Source organism: Lytechinus pictus, chromosome 2 (genome assembly GCF_037042905.1).
Source record: "Lytechinus pictus isolate F3 Inbred chromosome 2, Lp3.0, whole genome shotgun sequence".
NCBI lineage: Eukaryota > Metazoa > Echinodermata > Echinoidea > Temnopleuroida > Toxopneustidae > Lytechinus > Lytechinus pictus.
The window spans coordinates 15,035,706-15,062,392 of NC_087246.1; the positions used below are offsets into that span (position 1 = coordinate 15,035,706).

The window sequence follows — 26,687 nt, forward strand, 5'->3', positions numbered from 1 at the left end:
CTTTTTCATTGAGAATCATGTACACATACAATTCATCTTTCATTGTGAAAACGTAAATTTTACTGATTTTTTTAAACAAAATTAATCCAGTGTGCACACACTTCTTCAACGTCACTTAAAAAAATGCCGCAAGACAACCCACATGCTGGCCGGGTCACTTTACGGTTCCTCGCTTTTGAGTTTTTTCAAAAATGTTTATATGCCTCTGCCCCCCCCCCCCCCCCAGGATAAAAATCTGTGTACGGCCATGTATCTACCCGAACCCACCTTCCCAAGGTCACTCAATTTGCTCATATCAACCCCCCCCCCCTAATTTTATTTGTCACAAGAATACCTCTTTACCCTCTTATATAAAATCATCTGCAATGTACTGTAATCTTGATCAATGCTGGTCCAGGTATTGTGCAGAGCATCATATCAAGCATATATTTATTTATTTTTTAAAGGTCAAGTCCCGCACCCCCAAAAAAGTTGATTTGAATCAAGACAGAAACATCAAACAAGCATAACACTGACAATTCCATCAAAATTTGATGTTAAATAAGAAAGTTATGACATTTAAAAGTTTTGTTTATTTTTTATGATGTCCCACACTCACTAATGGGTCTATTCCTTTTTTTCTCCCACTGCATTTCCTCTTTTCTCTTTTTTCTTCTGAATATCCTTCTCAGCTCTGTTTCTCAGTGTAATTAAGTGCATGAATATCCACAGTCATGCTAGCTACTGTATTAAGAAAAGCCCCACGTCTTTGGGCCTTCCTTTAGTACCTTCCTTTTAAGTAAAAAATATCAAAATTATCATCATCATCAGCCACTGCCTTTTCACAATCATAGAGATGAACTCAAAACTCTGTACAATATGATACACAAACTATACATATAGCTACATCATTTACTTTAATGAACTCTGTGCCTAATTCTGTTCAAGGAGACCTCTGTCACTTTATAAAGAGAAGATATAAAAATGCGTAGAACCTACATGATATGAACACACAATCAAAACTATTAAAAACACAACTTTTATATAAAATGTATATTACACTGAACACAGTCATAAAGAGTTTTATATCTCTCAACCACTAAATTACAATTTACATTTCAGTTGTTGGTTAAAATCCAATAAAGTCTTCCATTCTATATACATATACACTGTCCTGGGTCCCGTAACACAAAGAGTTGCGATTATCGTACACTTGATTTTTACGATTGATTGTACTACAAGTAGTCAATGCAATCAAACGTAGAAAAATGTTCTATGAACATTGCCAAGCTTTGTGTTACGGGCCCCTGGTATAAATTTCAAAAGTGGTCATGAAACTATTTATAGCCAGAAAACCGTTCTCTCACTTTAACTATTTTATGTCATCAAATGATTTCTAAGAATATCAAGTGATGTTATTGTCACTTTTAAAAAATATATACTATTCCCCTTCCGCCAAAGGCTTTTATAATCACAATTGATGCCAATAACAACACCGTACATGTATACCTATTCATTTATCATTTGAAATTTGCCATTTATAATGTGGTGTATAATTACACAAGTGAAAATCTTTTAAAGGAGAATGAAACCCTTGGAACCAGCTGAATCCATATCAAAGAGAAAAATCAAAGAAACTTATTGTTGAAAGTTTGAGGAAGATTGAATGAATAATAAGAAAGTTATGAGCATTTGAATATTGAGATCACTAATGCCATGTAGATCCTCGCATTGGCAATGCGACCAAGATCTGTGATGTCACACACGTACAACTCCCTCATTACTTTAGTACTTATTTCACTTATATTCTCACTTTTATAGAGTCTATCACAAGGTGAGGTGTTCTCTTTATATATGGGAGGACAATTACAGAGGTTTCACAACATTATATCATTGATGAATCGTTTGTCATATGATTAGAATGAGCAAAAAGAGATGTTTTGGGGTATATTTTCAGTGTCCAAAAGGGGAGAGTTGTTCATCTGTGACATCATAGATCTTGGTCGCATTGCCAATGGGAGGATCTCCATAGCATTAGTGATCTCGACATTCAAACGCTCATAACTCTTCTATTGCTAGTCCTATTTTACTCAAACTTTTGTTGATCTTATTCTTTGATTTTTCTGCTTTCACAAAAGCTAACTTGCTCCAAGAGTTTCATTCTCCTTTAAGGTTATATACCAAATAAGGCTATCATGGAGGGAAATGCAAAGTTACATTTTTAGGAGTCACTCTCTGTGCTTTATGCCCAGAATATTCAAATGCATTTTTACCAAGTGAACAAATGTACATGTTCTCCCCCAGTGTCATTTTATGTGAACATGTGACCTGCCCCCTTATCCCTTTAAAACCAAGCATATTAAAATGCAGTCATATAGTGTGAAAGAAATTACACCCAAAAAACTTTGTTAGTCCTTACAATGAACATGCTTTGATATACTTTAAACCAACTTGCAAACAGTATTTTAAGTGAATTATAAGTTTCCATGCAGTCCAATCTTTGTGTATTACCGTATTTAGAAAATGTGATAGTTCTAATAGCATGTGAAATTGAAGATAAACCTATTGGCCACAACAAGACATCTGCATAAGGGAACTTACTATGATTTTAATAAGTGAACCAAATGAATTACGAGTTTGATCATTACGTCGAGTTAAATACTGTTTTTTCCTTGAAAGAAAATATATATTCCAAAATTCCCACAAACATAACCAAATGTATTATCTAAAAAAAAAATTAAGGTACATTAATCAACACAGGAGCTAGTGCATTATTGTGCACTATCTAAAAATTGTTGCATGTCACATGATGCATATTCCATCAATCACAGCAATTACGATCAATCATTTTTCTATACATGTATAAACAATGCACTGAATATTAGCTACCACAGTAATCACCACTACCTACATGTATCACATTTTCTCCACTCATATTTGCATAAGATCTCTACGAGGCATAATTACTTGCATAGAAATGAATTTCAAAAGGTCCATAGCAGGGCTGTATTCAACTTGTGACACAACCAAGTTTTCAAGTAAAGCTATAAGCAAGTCAGCATCAAACTACAAAAAAGAAATGATAGAGATGATAGAATATTCATGTATTTCAAAAGCTGTTTACATATTGTTTGCCATTTCCAAATATTTGAACGTGATGAGTAAAGTTGGATGCCCTGATTCCCCCCCCCCCAATTTGAATTAAAGTAAGCTGGAAAATGGTGGGGTGTGATATACTAAGATATATAGGAGTGCGATTTCTTGTTTGCTAAAATTCCCAAAACATAGATCGTTAACATTGAAATTAACCACTAATTTGACTCATTATCCTAGATGTCTTGCCAAGACTCATCACAAGAGCAAACCTTTTTCTTCCAATAAAAAGCCCAACTATCTAATATCAGGTAAACTTTTCGGCCTCTCCCCCCCCCCCCCCCCTGCATAATCACTCCCTTGAAGACATGTCTAGACTTTTATACCAAGCCAATCACATAAGGATGTGTGCCAGTCCCAACATCAAGGTGGGATTTGTATTTGCAATATAAAATATTAAAAAATAAAATTATCAAGGTATTGGGGGTAACAAAATATACCATCTTTTAAAACTAAAATCCAAACAAAATCATGCAGGTATTTTAGGCATAATAATGGGCCACAGAATACTAGTATACCATCATTCTTGTCAAATCCTGACCATAGTGCTTCCAACTATATAACACAAAGTATTGCTCATCTTCTGTCAGTGAAATAGAAAATTTATCACAACCAATCCTATCTTTTTATTTCTTTCATTGTGAAGCAAAAAACCTTTGAAATGGTTCATCTAAGTTTAAATATTGCATTGCATGTCAAAGAAGCATGCTTAAAAAATATATAAAATGAACATGCCAACTTATCCAAAACCAAAAGTAAAAAAAATAATTACCACACATTTTATGACTTACATTTTTTTTAAAAGCCTGTTTGTTATTTCTTCTTTTTTACAGAGGAATTCCATGACTGTTTATTAGTCAAACATACATATTCAGCGTTATTGTATCCTTTATCATCAGATACTTTGAAATAATCAAGTTCAGATGCCTCTATAAAGTCCACCTATCACATTTTGTACATTGCATTCTACACTTTTAGAAAGATACAATATGTCATATAATATAATCTTATGAATGTATAAAGAGTCTTTACCTACATTTATAAGTTATTACTTTCACTCTTAGACGGTTAAACATTCTTTTTTTTTTATTTAACCTTTTTATATAAACAAGATCTATCTTCTTTTTTTTTATTCAAGGTGCAATACAATGGCACTTTTGAGTCACTAACAAATTGCATAAACTTTTCATCTTCTAAACTAAAATAATCCACCATGATAACAAATAAGAATATATTGTAAGTGTAAAGAGAATGTGAATGAGAGGTAGAATACAATAATTCCTATGGTGTCTAGATTAATTAATCCTTGGGATCCTATTGGAATGTACTGGCAGATGAAATTTTGAAATATGAAGACGTCATTCCAAAGGTACAATAGTCATCTTCGCACTTGAGAGAAAAACACATTTGTTTACCATAGAGGTTTATAAAATGTAAAAGCATCTGTAGAAAAGTGAGTGACAGAATATTTATTTTCCCATGGTTTCTCTCAAAATTGAGGTTAAAACTTCAGCATTTATCACAACAGACACATTTTTAACACTGTATATACTTTGAGAAATTAAAAAAAAAGTGTGATTATTAGTAAATTAAGTTAGATGTAAGAAGAATGTCTAGTTCAGTTGTTATAAGAATAAAAACTTCTTCAGGCCAAGTTTCATTAGAAAGCAAGTGATTTCACATGATATTCTAGACTTTTCAGTACTTCTCATGATAAATTATTATCCACTAAAAATCACAGAGGCACTGTCTGTTAGAAATAAGACACATGTTTAGTTTTATAAGTTCTGAAAACTGAACTTAAGTTTACTAGTGACAAACTTGGAACTTGATTTTGATAAATTTAATGATACTTGCTGATGACAAGTACTTCAATCCACAAAAATTAAATTTAGCTGATGGAAATCAAACTATTCAAGGATCTGATTCATCTCCCACATCTGCCACTTAAACAACTTTCACTTATTCTGTATCCTCTAGGAATACAGTGTTCTTAGCAAATCCATGTGTGAATTTTTGACAGTAATTAAGATTTTCTTCAGTTTAACAGGATAATTTTGAGGTTTTGATATAACTAGATAATTAAATCACTGTTTCATATTTTCCATTCCCTGATAAGTTTGAACCAAAATAAAATGTGCAATTTCCAAATGTGAACCTATACAATGCATAAACATTCAGCATGACAACAATAAAGGTGTATAACACTCTGATACAAAGCTTTCCTATAACTTGCCAAACATTTGAGGATCAACACAATTACAGTGAACAAACCAATAAATGATAGCTCTTAAATACTTTGTGCTACGTGCATAACATTCTTATATTCCTATAACTACTTTTGATTGGACTACTTAGCAAAGAGTGTGTAGGGTGTCACACTGTCAATTACAATTCAACATATGCATGTAGACACAATAATACAATATATACTTTGGTTGTCTGAGTTTGTTCTTAGTAGTTCAGCTCAGCTCAGCATTTATGTGTATTGCATTGAGTTGCAGTACAATAATTTTAAAGAGAATACACAAAGTCAATGTCTGACATTTCATATTGCAAGCTCATATGTACCTACAGGAACAGTCCTGTAAAGACGTACACAGCATGATTAATTTTAGATGAGTTGCACTTATTCCTACATGTAGATAGCATTATTACTAGATTATAAGTAGATAACATTATTACTATCATTCTCATTAAATCATTATTTTATTGGCTAATGAAGTTCAACAAAAAGATACTTTTACTGCAGGAACATGTTTCAATCACAGGACATGCCAAACAATATGTCACTAACACAGATCGATGTGCATCTTCTTCTTACTTTCCTGTTAGAAAATGTCCTCGACAGATTTAATGTTTAAAGAGTCAATACGTGTATGCTATATAATAGCTGAGCAGTGATTTTAAGACCTAAATGTAATGCACTATTCCCTGATGACAACGGTATCTATTTTATAATATCAGATACACACATTGCCTTGGAAACTGTCCACTGCATCTGATTATCCAGAAACGCAGTCTGTCCATGTTGTATTACCAAGGCATGGTACAGCTATTAGACAAGGCCTAGGGGTGTGTCAAAGACCTCTTCTGCCAAAGGCCACCCTGAAAAGCTCCATGTCTAAATGGATCTCTACGTACATACATACACAGGTTCTGCATACTGGCAACGACAACAATGAGAGGTTTGAAACTTCATTCAGCAGATATCAGCGGGGAATATCAGATTTGGTAGGTGATGACTGACTGCTGGCAGCCGCAAGCTTGTTCTTCATAATGGCAGCCAGCTTAGGGTCTCTGGGAAGGGATCTTGTTCGTGTTAAACTCTTTGGTTTGATGGAGATAGGCATCGATTTATGCTGGACAGGAGAGGACTTATTTGAACGATTTGGCTTCTCTGCCTTGGAATCAACACCAAGGTCCACTATGATGACATCCTCTACTGTGCCATTGTTAAAAGAGGATTTCCTCTGATGGACAGCTGGTGTACTTGAAGTACGTCGTATAGGACTTACACCCACTGTTCCTTTCTTGAGTGAGCTACGCCTCCTTGCCTGTGACTTTGAGTTTGTTTTTGAATAGTCAGAGATGAGTTCTGGACTCTGTCCATTCTTCTCGACGTATACGCCAGCAGTGTGGTGCCCAATGGAGCTCTTCCTGGCTTTCTGATTAGAGGATTTCTTTATCACATTCACACCGTTTTTTATTACAAGATCTTTATCATCTTTAGACATATTGAGAACACTCTTACTGTCTTTCCGACCACTATTCCGATTGATATTGTTATTGTTTGAATTTGCCTCTACAGCATTCTGAACAACCATGTTCTGAAGTCCCTCCGACAAGTCTGAAGTCTCTCCACTGACCGCTGGTGTGTTCGCACTCTGGTTATCATCTCTGGTAATGGCTTCTTTTACAATATTTCCAGAGTCTTTTTCCTGATCTCCATCACCAGATACAACAAGTTCTTCTTTTTTGCTGTTGCTTCCTGCATTCTTAGTTGCCCTGAGTGGATTCAAGAACACAACCATGACTGTGATGTTGTCATTGGAACCTGCATCCTTCGCCATGGAAACCAATTCGGGGGCTACTCCCGAGAGATCTGCCCCAGACTTGATGAATTCCTGTATGGCTGTGCATGCTCCTTCCGGTGTTATTACATCCCAGAGTCCATCACAAGCAATGATGATGCACTCTTCTGAGCCATCTAGAGGTAGAATGGCAGTGTCCGCATCGCTGCATACGTAAGGCTTGTAATCAGGGTCACCTAGAGATGGAAAAACACAAAAATAGAACATAAACGTAAAAGTTTTCAGAATGTTTGTCACTTAGTGGACAGTTGTAGATCACAGATCAAGCAATCAAACAAAAATAATTAAACCACAGATGCAATAGTATCAGATGAACTTGTGTGAGTCAGGAGCCCTATTAAAAACTTTGTAATCATGGTACCACTACCAATGAAATCTTGATTTGTTAAAGCTATATTATGATGGTAGCCCATTGAGAAAACATTGCCATAATTTTGTATCAGGGATAATGATCTGAGTCATGAGGCCACAAAATTCAAGTTTATCCCATTGAGTTTGCAAAGATGACTACGACTATAGCCTAAAAGCAATTGATTTGACATTTAGCGCTTAGATAATACCAAGAACTTTCTAATTTCTTACTTTACTTAATTTAATTAGGGTATTCATATCAGGATCATACATGCTAGCTATGGTTGGGAATTTCCTTGAATGATCTATTTCTCTCCCCCCCCCCTACTAGTTACTCCCTACTCCCTCCCCCTCCTCCTCATTTTGTTCTTCCCTCTCATCCTATTCTTCCTCATCTTCCCCTTTCCCTACTCCTACTTTTCTTCCTCATCATCCCTCCCTTCCACCTTTCCCTCCTCCTCCCTGTTCTACATCTTTTTTTTCTTCTTTGTCAAATATTGATCTTTTCCCTTTTAACTCGTGAACCCAAATTTTAATCAGATCACTGTTGCTCTTGTATACTTGGAGCAGTTTGAAATTGATTGCTGAATGATTCTTTAGTTATCTTGAAAAAAAAAACCCAAGATGGACACCCTATAAATATAATACCTCTGGCAATCACCTACGGTCGACAGGAATAAAAAAGAATGGCACTTATCTCAATTACCAGTTAAATAAGTCCAACTGTGAAGTGACTCATTTTAACAAATTCATTGAAAAACATGCACACATGAAGACACTAACAGTCAAACAGGGATAATTAACTCTTAATAGATTACCATACATAATTGTTTTAGTGGTGTTAAATCCCTGTTTCCATAACAACATCTAAACACATGTTTAGAGCATACAACAAAGCAATGCAATGAGATAAGAAATCAAAGGGAGATTCCAGGGAATCACATCCAGAAAAAGCAGTACAGTCACCTCTGATTCACATCGCAGATATAGCCTTGTTTAAAGGTATAATTAGAAACATTTGTTCCTTGTTGAAGGCTCACTGTCTCAGTATAACATACTTCAACTGACTGTTCTTAATGCACCTCACTGTCATTTCAATTTAAGCTTTATTACGCTGATACAAAACTTGATTTAACCTAGACAAAATATTGCTTGTATTGCAGATTTTTATCTTTTATTGAATTAATTTGCCAATAAAGTGAATTGGGAAGCTAGTCAAAGGAAGTGAACTGTAATTTGTATACATTGTTGAAAAACTGAATTGAAAAATTATTCAAGAATATCCATCTTCAATCATGAGACTAGAATGTTGGAACCAACTACCTATACAATTTCATTAACTTTCATGAAAACAGAAAAATTAAAACATACATCTCTTCATTCATCTTACTTATATGATTTTTAACTGTAATATACTAATATGTCCAAGCAAATATTTTGTTCAACTGGTTGTTGTTGTGTACCCCTATTGTTTTTTTTTTTTTTTTGGGGGGGGGGTGGATTTGCTGCATATAAGTTTATTTTCTTCCTTGATCATTTTAAGGGGAATGACAGCCTGTATTCATGGAGCGGGAGTGGAGTTGGAGTCCAGACAACCTGGAGAGGGGGTGGTTTTTATCAAAGGGTGGGATGTGTTCACAAAAGGCTGTGTTGGTCTAGAAACCCCCACAAACTTTACAAAGACACATAATAAACAACTGGTATAGGAGACTAATCAGCACAAACTTTTTTTAAAAGTCCCAAAATGTCTCAAAAGTGGGCATCATTTTGACCCCCCCCCCCCACTTGTCTTAAAAGGGTGTGGCCACCTTAACTCCATTCCCACTCCGAAAAAAAATCAGACTGTCGTCACAAGCCAATTAGACCTTGGTGATAACATAACAGTGTGAAAGGGAAAACAGTTAATAAAATGAGAATGGTGAAAGTGCAAAATTAAAAAGAAAAAAACCTTCAGGTCCTTGAGTTAAAACTAACTTTTCCAAAAACTGACAAGTTCTAAAGTTAGCAACAGTTCAGAGTCCATCACCAGGTATACTATCTGATACGAATGACTGCTGCTTGGATATAGGTCTAGGTCAATTACCCAATCTACATATATGTGCAAAGAGGTCTATAAAACACTCCTGAAGGCTAGGCACTATTTATAGTACTGGGTAACATGAGATGTTACAATACCAACTGAACGATCTGAAAAAAATTAAAAACTGAAAGATGGTGCCTTGTGAGAGATTTACCTATTGATCTTGATACAGCCAGACTTCCATTAACTCTCCATGCTCCAAACCACACTACACAGCCTCCAAGCTCCTCTATTCTTTTCTTCTCATCCTGAACAAAATAAAAATAGTTTCAGTATCAGAAAGTGATTAAAGGTACATGACCATTAATGAGTTTACACTGTAACTTCACTTATTCAGCTTTCATTTATTATTTATCCAATTCACATCAAAGACTTATTATCCATTCTATCTTACTTTATTTTTGTCTTGTATGAACAGAAATGGATTATTGGGATCATTGGTAATTCAAAATTGTTTACTTCTCATCATTATTATTGGTCAACATATTATCTTGAGTTAAGGAAATTAGATTATTCCTACTTTTTTGTTATCACTTCCCTGAAAGAAGATTGATGCCATTTATGTTACAACTTAGTGGAAAGCGATTCAAACATTGCACCTTATGAAAAAAATATCACACTAGAAATTTGATGTGTCCAAAGGATACAGATGCCCCTGCTTAACACTTTCAGAAATTCATTCAACATGATTGAACTTAATATCATGCAGAAACCAATATGCATATAGATAATGAACAAATTGAGACATTTGACCTAAAGACTCACCCTTTCCATAATAATCTCTGACAAAAGAAATGACAGGTGACCTTACTGTATTTTTAATACCTGGTGAATATTTCCAAAGTTATCATGCGGAAACCAACTCGCATATATAATGAGCTGTGACCTTTGACCTTTGGCCTGCGGACACCGAATCTAAACTTAGCCTGTATTTTGGTGTCATCTACATACACACCCCAATTTCTTTTAATCCGTTGAATATTTCATAAGTTATCATGCGGAAACCAACTCGCATATTTAATGAGCTGTGACCTTTGACCTGCGGACTCCTAATTCGATCTTAGCCTGTATTTTGGTGTCATCTACCAACACATCCAATTTTTTTTAAATCTGCTGAATATTTCATAACTTATCATGCGGAAACCAACTTGCATATTTAATGAGCTGTGACCTTTGACCTGCGGACCCCAATTCGAACTTAGCCTGTATTTTGGTGTCATCTACCTACACACCAAACAAATTTTAAATCCATGAATTTTTTTTTTTTTAGTTAATGCGCGGAAACCAAGTAGGGGGACGGACGGAAGGATGGACAGGGGTAACGCTTAATGCCCCCTCCAGACTTCGTCTGCGGGGGCATAAAAAATTAAAATTAAATAATTCAATTTACTTTTAAAGATTTTATGAGTCTAAGTCCCGCTTAACTCTTTATGAAACAACCCCCCCCCCCCCCCCCCCAGCTGTCAAAAACAGATTACAAATCACCCAATAAGGAATCCCAGTACCAGCCTCATGTCTGGTGTTGTGAGACAAACAACTAAAACCAGCTTTTAACACCAGACTTGAAATCACCCACTGTCCAATGCTCACCTCTCGGTCAGGTTTATGTGGATCCATTATGATAACAGGTTTACAGTCTCTCATAAGGACAGCCTGTGAATCTCCTAGCCATGCTAAATGAATGGTGTCTGGCTCTATCACCACTGCTACACCAGTGCTTCCACTTCGAAGGCCCTAATTATGAAAAGAGAGATCAGATAACATATTATAAAATACATGCACGGCTGTTAATCTTCTAATAAGTGAGGACTGAGAAGCAACCGTCATTGGTATAAGTAATGAGTAGGACCAATCCATCTAATTACATAAATCACACTAGAAACTAAAAAGCATAATTATTTATCAACTATGTTGATAAAATACTGATAATATTAAGAGGGTGATTATACTAACAGGTGATAATTTCACTATTGGTTCATAATATATTGACCAAAATATGTATCGAATTTGTAAATTTAAAAATTCAAAAAAGGAAAAGAAAACAGAAGAAAAAACTCTGAATTTATAAGTTTTTTATGGTGAAAATCCACTATAAAGAATGTTCTTCAAAAACTCTCACATTACAAAAATATTGTTTCTCTTAAACTAAGTTGGTCCTGGTACAAAGTCTGCGAAAAAAAGAAAATTCTGCCTTCAACAGGTTAAGTAAGCTCATCAAGAGATTTGATGTTCAACATAAACAATTATAAAAAAGAGCAATTAAAAATAAAAGGGGTCTTTCCAAGAAATGGATGGTGGATCTTACCTCTCGTCCTGCTTTCTGAATAAAAGCCTCATCCGTCTCATTGAATGCTTTCTTCAAAGCATTGGTAGGGCTCTCAATGAAGTCTGGTTGACTGACTGTGTGTAGGTGGAGATGAGCTGCGGCATAGTATGAAGCATCCACACCACCATGTCCATCGTATACAGCATAGAAGGAGCGCGGCTTATCATCAGGTTCCTAACATAGAAATCATATTTAAAGAGTAATACTGAAAAACATGGCAATACTTTTAGAACATAATTTGAATACTGAACATTGCTCAACAACAATTGGAAATAAAATATAAATTTATCCACTATTCAACAAAATTGTCCAATGGTAAGAAATTATATAGTAAAAAATGTTATCTTGATGGAAAAATTTCCTGTTTTTATATTCATTTTTATACATTGAATTTTATCTATAATCCCACAAAAGTAATATACAGGCACCTGTACATCACAAAACATGCATTGGTCATATAATTACAATGTCTGCATGCAATTCAATTTTCTTTACAAATACGGAAAGCAAAACAAAATTTGGATAAAAAGAAAATTTACATTGGAAGAAAAGGGAAGTCAATGGCAGCTAAACATTGAAAAGGAAAAAAAAAGAACAATTTTTTAGAGTACATTGAAATTTCACTAACAATCTAGATTGTCAAATCAGATAATCAACTACAGTACCTCAAATAAATTGATCAATTATTCAAATCAATTAATTATTTCTTTTCCTCTTTATTTTCTTAAAATTCTCTTTGAGAATGCCCTGATGAAAAAAAAAAGAGTTCTGATGGTAAAAAAGCATCTGAGCGATTTCAGCAGTCATACCAAGTACTAAAGGAAAATACAATTACAGGTAGCACCTGTTATATTTTCCAAGGGCTCTGCTAGTTATACCTTTAATCTTGATCTGAACATTGCATTAATGTCTTGTAAGACCACATGTTTGTCTTCCATTTTTCTCCTGGTATTCCTGACAGCATGTAGCGATACCTGATGAATACCAGGACCCACTGTGATGGAAGGCATACTTGTATTCCATTCTTCGCATATCCTGTGTACCTTGCTGAAGACAAACCGGGCAAATCCATTTGCCTCTATTACTGGAACGGGAGAGAGAATTAGAATATTACAGTCATATTGTTTTTAGGGGAGCATGTTTGGAATTCAATTCAACTCAATTCTTTTTATTGTCATGTCATTAAAAACACAAAAATTGTCATTAGACTCTTAATAACAGAAAAGTGCATCACTTATCAGTCACAAATAATAATAAATACATCAAAAGAATGCATACTATGTAAATATAAATAAACAAATATAACCTGTTTGCATGCATATGAGCACCCACAGCATGGCACTAAACACACACAGATCCACTGCATGAAACAAAATTGTAACATGTAGGCGATACATTATCATGAAAATTCCAACAATTTTTAATGCACGTATGAAAGCCCATATTACATTAAGTTGAGACCAAAAAAGAAATTCATGATTAATCTTAAAAGTTAAATAGTTACAGGTAGATGCCCAGATATGGGACCCACCTCTATACATGAAAATGTACATGTACATGAGTGTGGGGAATACATTGTACATACATGTACATGTATCTTAATGTAAATACAGTGTATTTCAGAATCATATGTTGTTAATATTCAATGTATGAAATCATAAATGAGCATGTACAATGTACACTGTACATGTTATGCATGCAATCATCAATACCTTTCAAGATTTAAACCTGAAATTTAAAGAATGAATAAGTACACAGTGGAGATTTCACTTTGTACCAACTAAATAATTAATGGTGGATTGGTGGACCATGGTGGTTCCAGTAATGCAATCATGCAATGAAAAGTCTGAACTGAATGCAGGGTTCTGTTTACACATCCTCTCCCTCACATACTTTCTATTATTTCATAGACTATAAAAGACAATCGAAATCGGGAAAAATGTGTCAATCAATCCTTAAAACTCCCACTGAGTCTGGCTTGAAAACCACATTATATCATATTTTAAAGAAATATCTCTTATGGGGTTAGAGTTTTGAAACCAATTTGACTGTGGTTAGCAACCATCCCTAATGACTATTTGTTCCTGGATTCTACTCAAATATCAATATTCCAGGGCCTTTGTTATTGTGCCAACAGCAAGTTGCCATAGCAACAGTATACAAATAACAAAAAGGGAGCCGAAACTCTCATTCCATATGGGTGAAAATACAGGGACATCCAGGCACTGAGCTAATAATGCAAAAGGGAAGGGATTTGGCATTAGATTGGGATGCATTTCATACTTGTCTGCTTTACATGTACATGTGTATGTGGTGGAAGCATCATTGGTCAATGTCAAGCAATAACTTGGGGGGCAATGCCTTTAAGATGGGCTAAAATCTGAAGTATGGTACATACATGTACATTGCAGTTATAAATAAAAATATTTAAATTAAAAAAAAACCAATGCTTTATGAAGGCCTAGTGTACACAATGATGCATTTCAAAAACATTAAAACCTGATTGGGAATCATCCTTGTACGGGCCGACATGTATTTTAAATTTCCTTAAACAACACATGAATAATGCATAAATTCTCTATTATTGCAATGTTCCAAACACTAGTAGTACCCTTCAGATTAAAACAATCCTGTCAAATACATGTCAAATAGTTAGACATTTTAAATGCCTGCAATAAGTACTGCTGGATAGTTAATGTCCCCATTAAAGCAAACAGTATGTTCTTGGAAATTCATAGTTGTGATTAATTTCAAACTCAAGAGAGTTCTCATAGTCATATGAAATAAAACATGTCAATATGCACCACTTTTAGTTTTATAACACATTCTATTGTTTTCTGATAAGTGTTACCTATTAATCACAAAGAGAGTACATGTACTATTAAGGCAATTAAAACTTCCATTATGCATATTTTTCCGACAAAGGCTCTATTGAAAGTTGAAAACCATTATCGCTATGTACAATAATAATCAGTCATTAATCAGTCATTTACTAAACATTCCATCAACTTACATTCCCATACCACTAAAAATTGCACGTACATTTACATACCAGTACCAATATCTTCTTGATAAATCAATAGCTGTAGCGTTAGAACAGAATGATAAATGTGGGTGCAAGGAAGATTTAACTTACATTTTCCTTCATCTTCATCTCTCTCATCCTCATAACTAGAGATGTCTGAAGATTGGACTGCATCCACGGTTGCCTTGGCGATGGCTGCAGCATATGCAGGCGGACAGTGACTGTAAAACAAAATGTAAACAAGAAAATCAAATTTATTGGCTACACATTATTAACATTTAATAGACTCAATTGGTAACACATGCTGGAGAACGTACATGTATTCTGCATGCATTTGGTATTAAGTTCAAAATAAATACAATGACACTGATCATTTGAGGTTGAAAATGGGAACATACATGTAGCATGTATGCAAAATAAAGGCAAAACAAACAAAAACACACAAAAAGAAAAGAAATTGTACAATATTTGGTGCTATAGCTTGGTAAAATAACTTTGTTTTAACTTGAAGCATACAATGCTTTTGCTCATGAAAATATGTAGTATTCAAAATAATGAATTTGATCAGAATCCAGGGAAATGACCAACCAAGCATTGGCATGAGTGATTGAAAATCATTAGTATTATATGTAGAGAATGTATATAGAAAATACAGTACATGTAAATATGGCTTTTTAGCAAAATGAGAATGGCATCAGGTCCTGGGGCCTGCAACACAATGTACAATTAATCATTAAAATCAAGCGTACAATCTACAATTAATTGCTAATCTTTGTGTTACGGGCCCCAGGTCTTCTTATCTTTCATATTTTGCCAATGCAATGTGTACTGTGCTTTTACAATGTTGTTAATTTTACAAAATTTAATGAAATCAAATACAATTCAGATTTTAATAGTGTTGTATGATGATGATTTACTCTGATACATGTACAATGTACATGTATGCTTACTGTCTCAACTCTATCCTTTTGATCTACCGGTAGTTTATAATAAACACAAAATAACATATCAGGATTATCAGCATTGTGTATCAATTGCACTATCTACATATCAAGGTGCGACTGAATTTCTGACATTGTTGTTGTTAATGGTGCTTTGACAAGCTTGTGACTGAATGAAATTTGATGGTATCTAGACTTTATACATCATCAATTACAAAACATGGCAAAAAGGTCCATGACAGCACTACAGTAGTACAATACACCCCACAGGAGGTACATGTAATGAATTATTTCCTATTCATGTCAAACAGTTCATTCAATAGAGCAATTCTGATGATATGTCACATAATCAATAACATCAAAGGGTAACTCAATTTGTGTGCCCTTTGAAGCATATCAAACGTGCTGAGAGAATAACGAGCACACGTCATAGTTTTGATCTCTGACCCTGTCTGGCCTGTAAAAACATGGATGGTAATTTGGCAATGAAATATAGGCCTACATGATTGATGACTGACAAAAGATGAAATTACATGTATTATGTATTCATATACATTTTAATCATGAACTACATGTATACAGTAGGGAATACTGCAAATTATGTACTTGTATACACCTGTAACTTTCTGCCAACAGTTTTGTTTCCAAAATATACATGTATATAGGCCTACTATGAGGACTGAAATTTTGAAACATAATTTGTTTCTAATTGTTTTTTTTCTTTTCTTTCAATGCAGAAAGGGGCCTTTGTATCAGATAAATCTTAGGCAGAAAAAAGCTTCTGAAAACTGCTTATCTAATAAAAGAGAGCCAATGGAGAAAAATTAGAGAGTCAAAACGGGCTTAAGCTTTCGATCCTAGCAGAATCTTCGTCGGAAGCAAAATGACAAACATTGTCATTTTGCCTCCGATGAAGATTCTGCTAGGATCGAAAGCTTAGGCCCCTTTTGACTCTCAGATAAATCTTACATAGCATTCGCCATATAAATCATGTACGGTATTAAAGAAATGATCAATTGTACAATCAGCACAACTGTTCACATCAAACCATGAACAGATTTATTTGATGCCAAATCGCCTTAAAAAGGTTTACAAATTTTCTTCTTTATGAGGAAACCAGGAGATGTACATGAAGCCAGTATCCTGCTGCAACTTTGTACATAAAACGTAATAATATATTGTAACATGCAATGTAAGGCGAGGAATAAACATTAACTGTATGGTGCACCAAGGCACAAGTTGTAGTTTACAACATAGTTGCCACGGAGACCAATAAACATAGTTTCCCTAGTAACCATGGTTAACAAGTAGTAATGAGCCAGGGTTCTGACACAGTATACTGTTATTACTCTCAGCTGGAGGATATAATCTACATGTACAGTGTACTGTGCTGTCAAAATTCTTACAAAGAAATGCACATGTACATGTAGGCCTTATTAACCCTGCATCATAATGTTTTACCAATAACTACCCAGGGCAGTTTTTTTTTTTTTTGCTGCAATGAACATGTGTAGGTCTTTATTTCATATTCAGGGGCTGTGCTAGATGTACAACGGGGCAGTTTTCCCATTTGTGTCTTGAAAAAAAAAACACATGAAAATAAAAAGTACTTACCGGGTAAACCATTCATCTTCTTTTCATCCATTAATTACACGTAGGCCTTTGTGAGAATTTGAATTTTACATTTAAAAATATACCCCTTCTCCCAGTATTTTACATGTAAGTAGGCCTACATACATGTATTATTTAAAAAAGGCCCTCTGAACAAAAATCTTGAATAATACCACTAAATTATAAGAAATATCATTCCAGGCTTGAGTCTTGACACAGAAAGAAATACATACAAATGTTGTTAGGTCGGGATCCTGACAAATATAATTCTTCAAATGTAAAATCTCAATCATACTTTTGTAGAGCATAAAAAGCATAAAATTGAATTACAAGTGTTAATATGACAGAGAATAGGCTTGGATAAAATTAGGTGAAGTATATCAAATTTCCTTCAAACCACCAGCTGAATCAAAGCCACAAACTACCACAAAAAAAAGAAGGCCTGGAAGTGACTGAGCCATTGTGGCTGGATGCTACCCAAACATAGCACACCTACAATGTATTTTTCACATAACATTTAACACCAGTGATATAAAGTAAATGAGAGAGCCAATGATGACACATCCCCTCTACATGTACCTTTCCTGTATGATAATACAATATTTCATTGTTTACAGGTACATGTAATTGTATGGCAATCAGGAAGCTTTTTATTGAATCAAATTATATACAATGTAGGCCTAGATTGCAACGAGGGTAATTGATGCCACATGCATGTTCAGGGAGGAATAAAACTTTTTATTACATTATAATGAGAAAAAAATTGCAATATTATTTATTTCATAATAACTGTTTTCTGAAATTAGGTGAAACTTAAAAATATATCAGTGTACAGTATACATGTACAATGTACACTATATCTTTTGATGAAATTTTAACTGTTGCTACAAGTATGTAAGTTACCGTGACACGTGCATGTTTTTTTTTCTTGGTTTTATATTCAAATTAACTTTTTGTTGGGGTGGCCTTGACCTTTGCTAATAAGCATTGTATGATGGCTTTATACCTTGAAATCTCAGAAAATATGAACAGTAGCCTGTCCATATTCTGGAATTGACTAGGCCAATATATAGAAATGCTGAAAGGGGTGTTTTGCCTGAATCATTACATGACATTTGGCACAGAATCCTCCTTCAGTTCATCGTTAGGCATACCAGTTGCCATGGTGACCATTCAAAACACTACAACAATAATACCAGATGCTTGGCCTGGGAATGAATGATCCATCAATAATAATGGTGAGATGTTTGTGTGTGCTGCGTCTAATAATGGCTCTGCATTGCACTGATATTATTCACGTACATGTATGGAGTGTGTGTTTGTTCATTTTCACTATCCTACAGGGAGTGGACGTCAGATGATTTTACATACATGTACACCTACTATACTGATTTTAACAGAAAAATAGAACTTTATTAAGCGGAAAAAACATGTCCAATGTATAGAAATAAACTACATTTTGGGGGTATTGAAGCATACAGGTAGGCACACATTGTACAGTGTACATGTGCAAGCAGTACTTATCATTACTTTTCAATTGTAATTTGTATTATGATTTTCATATTTTATACAGTATTCAAAGCATGGTCAAAGTACATGTAGCGAATAAGTACATGTACATATTCAGAGCAAGTCTTATCAGCAGACTTCTTTGAAAGAAAGAAATCCCTTGAATTTTTGTGTGAAAACTGCAAAATCAATGAAACTTTGGGAAAAATAACCAAGTACCTGTACATAAAGTTCTCTAACCACTGGGTAGTGAATACTGTCGGGCTCTGCATTTAGTGAACCCTGAAAATAAGTTGGTCACTTCTTGACTTCAATTTCATCTATTCAAGTACATGGACCTTTGTTGTTGATTTAAAGAAAGATCCATGGCGGCCCTCTGATTCTCAAAAGATTTATAATCTCTAGTTTATAAACAATTATTCAAATTCATCCCTTTGAATTTCAACTCTGTGGAGATACATGTATATGCCATAAAGCCTAGCTTTTCCTTCCATCTTCACCTTCAATTTAATAATTATAGCAAAATTATTCATATATTTAAAAAAATTGTGCATATAATTAGAATTCAGCTGTTAATCTTCAAATAAAGCTCGTATAATTTTGGTCTGAACACACACTGTTGTGATGTGGCTATGACCTGATTGGTTTTGGGGGTATGGAAGAAAAAAAATCAAACAAAAATAGGCCTATACATCGTTTTCATATAACTCAGGTAACATTTGACAATATTTCAACTTCAAACTTGAATCACGTATATAAAATTACTTGATGATGATCTCATAAGTTTTGCAGATTACAAGATCAAAGGTTGAAGGTCACAGAGATCATTATATGTAGGTCTCCTTTATTGATAGCTCATTAACCATTTGCAATATATTCAAAACTGAAAGATGAAAGGCCTATATTTTCAATGAATTAAGAACAGAACATGGAATATATATATTAGATAACATTTTCCTTAATGACCATGAGATTAACAAAAGTGATAAGATTAACTTGATGGTTCACACAATATCTCAAATGTCCTATGCTACATGTAGTTCTATTTCTTAAAGAAAAATTAAAAATTGTATATTATTGTGTTGACCAAATCTGAGGTACACTGTATTTACACACACATGTAGATCTATACATGTACCTGACTTAAACATTTATGCATATTATTGTATCAAGTTTTTGGTTACAGTGTACTATATGTAATCGCCAACATTTTACTTATAACCAAAAATACATAAATTTCTGCACTACATACCTGTACAGCGGTATTCACTGTTTTGCTTAATAATTTCATAAAAAATTGGTTGAACCCATGGTCTATGCAGATTTCCTGTATGAATTACGCTTATTTACCACATATTATTAATGTCCAATGCTGATGCGCGCTTTGTCACAGTGCGCCAAATTGATGCCTGTTGCCGTGGTTATCCACACTAATTTATTCAAGGGTCCACTGTTTTGAATTAACGGGTCCACTCGTCAAACAGTGGATTCATTAATCAAATAGCATACCACGGCAACAGGCGTCAATTTGGCGCACTTTGACATACATGTAAGTGTGCATCAGCATTGGACAGTTTTTAATATACATGTACACGGTAAATAAGTGTAATTTATACAGGAAAATGAAATCTGCATATAAAGCCATGGATTCAACCGACGATTTTACAAACCACCTTTGTGAAATCGGGCCAAGTCTACATAAATGGCATATTTTCAGTAAAATCTAGCATCTTAAATTGTAAAGCCTACAATATCTCTAGTTATATTTATGATTAAATGCTAACATTTGTGCCCCAACTTGACCCACATTAAAATTTGTCTGCAATCTGTAGTCAGTACACGGTCAAGCAGACAGGACAGAAAGGGTTTGTAAAAAGTTTTAAATCTAGGACCCTACATAGAATCTGTCAACTACTGTACATGTGTACAAAGCCTTTAAAAGTACAAAACACACTCGGTGTTTGATCATTTTGCACAATATGGTTGTTATTTTCTTCCCACAAGAACAAAATATTGGTGCTCTGTCACCAATATACAGTGTACACAATGCATTTTTTTAAATTCTTCTTTACTTCATAGAAACTTTCAGACTTGTACCCACCAAAAATATTGATTTTTTTTTCCCTTACAAAGCAAATTGTACATGTATACCAATGTGCATGTACACGACTGTTATATGGTAATCACCTTTTTCAAATATTTGCTAGAAGGATTATGCCAGAGGGGAACAGGCTAGAGCCTCTCTGGTTCCTGGTGACCATAATCCAATGCAGTCAGTCCGCAAGCCCCTGTGTTAATGAGCAAATGAGCAAGATTTATCCAAGTCCTCTCGTGGCTGAATTCATGTCCCTGCAAAATCTCGTGAATTGTGAGACTTTCTTTCTCAAAGAATTTAACCACTTTCTCCTTGAGTAATATTGATTATTTTTGTACCATGGGCAAGAGTAAATGTTACCCTTTTATATTGGTCATTTCTTTTGAATGAAATATTTTGATAAATAAGTGAATTTTTTACCTGAAAAGATGCATCAAACAGAATTTTCTTCCCCTGTTTTCACTTGCAAATTGTGCAACATTTTGTGTTTTAGGCACCAACATTATTTATATCATCAGAAAGCTCAAACTCTATACTTTCTTACAATGTCACTCTTGATATGTGGCATCTTTTAGATGGGTCAGCAGCCAGTTATATCCATCAAGATGCAAGACGAGATTTCTGAAATTTCTGAGTAACATAAAATCCAGAGTTCTGATTGGCTGAATACTGTTTTCAAAACAAACAGGCGCGGGTAATTCGAAGAGATTACCACATGGTGAGTGTGACCTTGCAGAGGCCCAGTGTGGGGAACATTGGAATTTGCGTGGGTGTGTGGTCTATGACCAATCAGAGCGCAGTATTCTTGTTTTTGAGCTGCAAAATGTACTTGGCCTATGAAAAGCTGGCTGCTGACCCATCTAAAATACATCTTCTTATAAAAATTATATCATATTAAAGCTTAGATCTTCAGCTTTATCATGATTTAAAAATCATTTGTGCCTAAACAGAAATGAAGTGTGAAAACAACAACTTTTGTTGCATGAAAAAAAATATTTTGTTTCATGTTTTAGATCAAAAGTTTTTCCTATATTACAACATTTTTTTAAAAATCCAAACACATGACCTAAAAGAATAATTCTTCTTCTTTACAAAGATACCAAAAACATGAAATTTGGTCAATATTTAGAGCAGCAATGGCCGAATAAAAAGAGGTGTTTTGGTTCGCACCAAGCTCATTAACTATGCAAAAACCCTCTTGTCATGAATATCACTTGGATAAAAGAAGCTACTTTTTCAGGGCTTGCGGACTGACTGAATGTGAAATGTCTTCATGCTATTGCTAGCACAGTTGGTTGGGTCGGGGTGGGGGGAGGGGGGCATTCACCACATGTATGAGCTACATGTACATGTACAACATTGGAGGTGCATCCAAAAGAAAAGTGTCAAAACTGGTCTGTTTCAGCCCAAAAGCACTGTGGACTTTTTCATGAAAAGGGTTGTTTTTTCAGCTTCATAGATGTGCAACGTTGGGATTTCAAGTAGCCTAAATGTATATGTACAATGTATAATCTGTCAGTGCTTGGATACATGTACGAAGAAAAGTTTATTGTAAAAATAGCAGAAAAGTGATTTTGAAAATATTGCCGAAGGTTTGAGAGAAATCCATCAGAGAATAAAAAAGTTATTAGAATTGTAATTATTGGATTGGAATAGTTTAAGGGGAGGAGGAAGAGCAGAAGGGGGAAACAGAAAGAGAAGATGAAGAAAAAGAGGACGGGTGGGGGGGGGAGGAGGCATTCGGAATTAACTGGGGAAAAAAACAGAACACGGAGGAGCAGAAATGAAGGAGAGTTAAAAAAGAAACAAGTTCAAAACCTAAAAAAGTTAAAAGATTCATGTAGTGCAACATGTAAAGTTCGTATATGTATGTAGGCCTGCCTACAGGTAATGTTTATACCCAAGGAGGTTTCCGGGGAATGAAACCTTTGGAATAAGTAGGCCTGTGTCGAAACAGAAAAATCAAAGAAACAGATCAACGAAAGTTTGAGAAAATCGGAAAAACAATGAGAAAGTTATGAACATTTGAATATTGCAATCACTAATGCTCTGGAGATCCTCCTATTGGCAATGCGACAAGGATGTGATGTCACATGTGAACAACTTTCCCTTTGATGGACTATAAAATACCCCCAAAATGTATCTTTTTGCTTTTTCTGATGGTGATACAAACTCTTTATCCATGATGTATTCTTTAAAAATCTGTATTACATGCCCTCCTATAGAAAGAACACATGATCTACTGATAGATGTGATAAAAGAGGCAATTTAAGTGAAATATAAACTAGAGTAATGGGGAGAGTTGTTCATAAGTGACATCACACATCTTTGTCGCATTGCCAATTTGAGAATCCCCATAGCATTACTGATCACAATATTCAAATGCTCATAACCTTCTCATTATTTGTCCGATTTTTCTCAAACTTTTGTTGACCTGTTTCTTTGATTTTTCTGTTTTCACACAAGCTATCTTGTAATAATATACAGCAATTCAGGGGGTGAGTATTTAAAAACAATTGGATTATCACTAGTTGTATCACTTAACATGAAAGTGTTGTATCAATATGGTAACTAGTCTAGTTCTAGACGATTTTAATCGAATCTATTTTCACCGATATATACATACTATCCCGTGCGTACGCCCAGCCGAGTGTGCGCACAAAACCGAGAACCTGTACTCCGAGGAAAAATTCCTCTTTGATTTTTCTGTTTTCACACAAGCTATCTTGTTCTAAAGGTTTAATTTTCCTTAATAATATACAGCAATTCAGGGGGGTGAGTATTTAAAAACAATTGGATTATCCCTAGTTGTATCACTTAAAAGAAAATGAAACTCTTGGAGCAAGTTAGCTTTTGTGAAAGCAGAAAAATCAAAGAATAAGATCAACAACAGTTTGAGTAAAATAGGACTAGCAATAGAAGAGTTATGAGCACTTGAATGTCGAGATCACTAATGCTATGGAGATCCTCCTATTGGCAATGCGACCAAGATCTATGATGTCACAGATGAACAACTCTCCCCTTTTGGACACTGAAAATATACCCCAAAAAATATCTTTTTGCTCATTCTAATCATATGACAAATGATTCATCAATGATATAATGTTGTGAAACCTCTGTACTTGTCCTCTCATAAAGAGAACACCTCACCTTGTGATAGACTCTATAAAAAGTGAGAATATAAGTGAAATAAGTACTAAAGTAATGAGGGAGTTGTACGTGTGTGACATCACAGATCTTGGTCGCATTGCCAATTGGAGGATCTACATGGCATTAGTGATCTCAATATTCAAATGCTCATAACTTTCTTATTATTCATTCAATCTTCCTCAAACTTTCAACAATACGTTTCTTTGATTTTTCTCTTTGATATGGATTCAGCTGGTTTCAAGGGTTTCATTCTCCTTTAACATGAAAGTGTTGTATCAATACAACAGGAAAAATTCCTCGGAGTACAGGTTCTCGGTTTTGCGCGCACACTCGGCTGGGCGTAAGCACGGGATAGTACGTATATATCGGTGAAAATAGATTCGATTAAAATCGTCTAGAACTAGACTATATGGTAACATGCTTTGTGGCAATATCCTACAAAACAAAACAAACAATAATTGGGCTTCAGTTATGTAATAGGGTCTTAGGAAGGGTTCTTGCAGACTGACAGTACATTGTATTCATTGAAAAATGAATACAGTTAAGTGCTATTAAAAAGAACTTCTGAAGCGCTATTTGAAGTAAAATGACATAACTTTCTAATTTTACATCTAAACTTGATAAGATTTTCAGCTTGTTTGATTTTTGTTGTTGTTTTTCTTTCAAATCAACTGTTTTTGCTGGGGTGGACTTTGAAGATAGAATCCCAAATGTATAAAGCATGCATACGTGTCTGTACATTACAGATACGGGTAATACATATATTTTCTTTAAAGTATACATCCAAAGAATCAAAAGTATTTTATAATGACTTTATGTGGTCATCATTGTAAAGGGGAAGTATTACTAATCAGATATATAACTTCACTTTTCAAAATAGTGATCAGAGATTGCAGAAATCAGCTCTCAAAAATGATTTATTTTCATGCCATATTTCTGCCTTCCACCGGTCCTCTTGCGAGCTCCAGCTGAGTGACGTCACACAATGAGCAGTGAGCAGCTGAGCTGACAGCAGCCCATTGGAGACGATCTTTCCAATCAGCGTTTTTTGCTCTTAGAATTGTTTATTCCTCTTAAGATTGGTCTTGTTATATAGATAAAAGTTTGAATTTACTGAACAGTGAAAAAAAGTGCACATTTAACGTATTTTGGTGACCGATATTTAGCTTAGAATTTTTTTTTTTTTTCAAGAAATATAGGTGAATAAACAAAGCATATTTTCACGTAGAAATCACACTTGCGTCACATTAATGTTATAGTCAATATAAAGCATAGACATTCTTCTTTATGACTGAACAAAAATTATGAAATTTCATTAAGTAGCAAAGTCAGGAATCACAAAAAAAACACGGCAATATCCATCGCGAAATGACTGAAATTGCAGTTGAATTGCCGAAGCATTATTAGGAAACAGCGGCGAGCGGACTTTCTTTCATATATCTTTAAAATGCCTTCCTGTTAGGGCGATGGTCTGTGGCCAAATGCGTTGGCCATTGTTTTGTCATGTGCGAGGACCCTGGTTCGAAACTCGGATTTTTTTTTTCTGGGTATTTTTTTTTTATTCCTTCCCCGTCCCTACCCATCTTTTTTTTCTCTTTTTATTTTCTTGTGAAATTCTATTCAGACCTGTATTTATCAAATCTTGCTTCTTAATTGCTGCTTTTGATTTTCAAGTTCTTGATTAGATTATTTCTACTCTTATTTGGGATGGGAGGGGTAGAGTTAAAAGTCAAGTCCACATCAACTAAAAATTATTTGAATAGAGTGATTTCCCTTGTTGTTTTTACTCAAAACAGTCATATACACAAAACAATGATATGCAAATTAGAGTTGTCACTCACATCACATTCGTTTCTATTTTTTGTGGCATTTTGTTTTTTATTCTTTGCAGATTTGACGATAGGAAACTCTTCATCTGATCACAATAGGTTATATTTACGGAACTGTTAAAATAGTAATTATATAAATTTGAATCAAAGTTTTTATGAAATTTCCTGCAATATCTTGTTATTTTTCTTTAAATTCAAATGAATTTTTGATTGCGTGGACTTCTCCTTTACTCTTAATGTAGGGAATGCATAGCAAAATTTATCCAGAAACAAAATTGTCTTAGAATATGCAAATCAGTAATTGGACACATGTTCACTTTTCTTTCATCCAGGCCACTTCCTCACATCCACCAGGCTTTCAGTCTGATGATGAACCATCACACAACATTCACAGTGCTTCACAATAAATATTTCACTTCTGTTCATACATGCAATAAATATTGTGGAAAACAAATAAAAGGCGTACCCATATTCAAATACCGTTTAAAAGGACAAATATATTATACCTTTCGAGAAAAATCAGCACGTTAAATATCTGATAACA

General features: G+C 34.5%; 1 protein-coding gene across 1 annotated transcript in view; it reads right to left on the reverse strand.

The window, feature by feature from the left end:
• Positions 1-877: 877 nt before the first annotated feature.
• The window catches only part of LOC129284255 (protein phosphatase 1E-like), a 33,636-nt gene continuing 7,826 nt past the window's right edge, over positions 878-26,687 (reverse strand). The window contains exons 2-7 of the mRNA XM_064110624.1: positions 15,120-15,229; positions 12,862-13,067; positions 11,963-12,157; positions 11,248-11,391; positions 9,812-9,905; positions 878-7,402 (exon numbers count right to left, since the gene is read on the reverse strand). Coding sequence (XP_063966694.1) covers positions 6,345-7,402; positions 9,812-9,905; positions 11,248-11,391; positions 11,963-12,157; positions 12,862-13,067; positions 15,120-15,229 — 1,807 coding nt within the window. The 3' untranslated portion in view covers positions 878-6,344. The remainder of the gene's footprint in view (positions 7,403-9,811; positions 9,906-11,247; positions 11,392-11,962; positions 12,158-12,861; positions 13,068-15,119; positions 15,230-26,687) is intronic.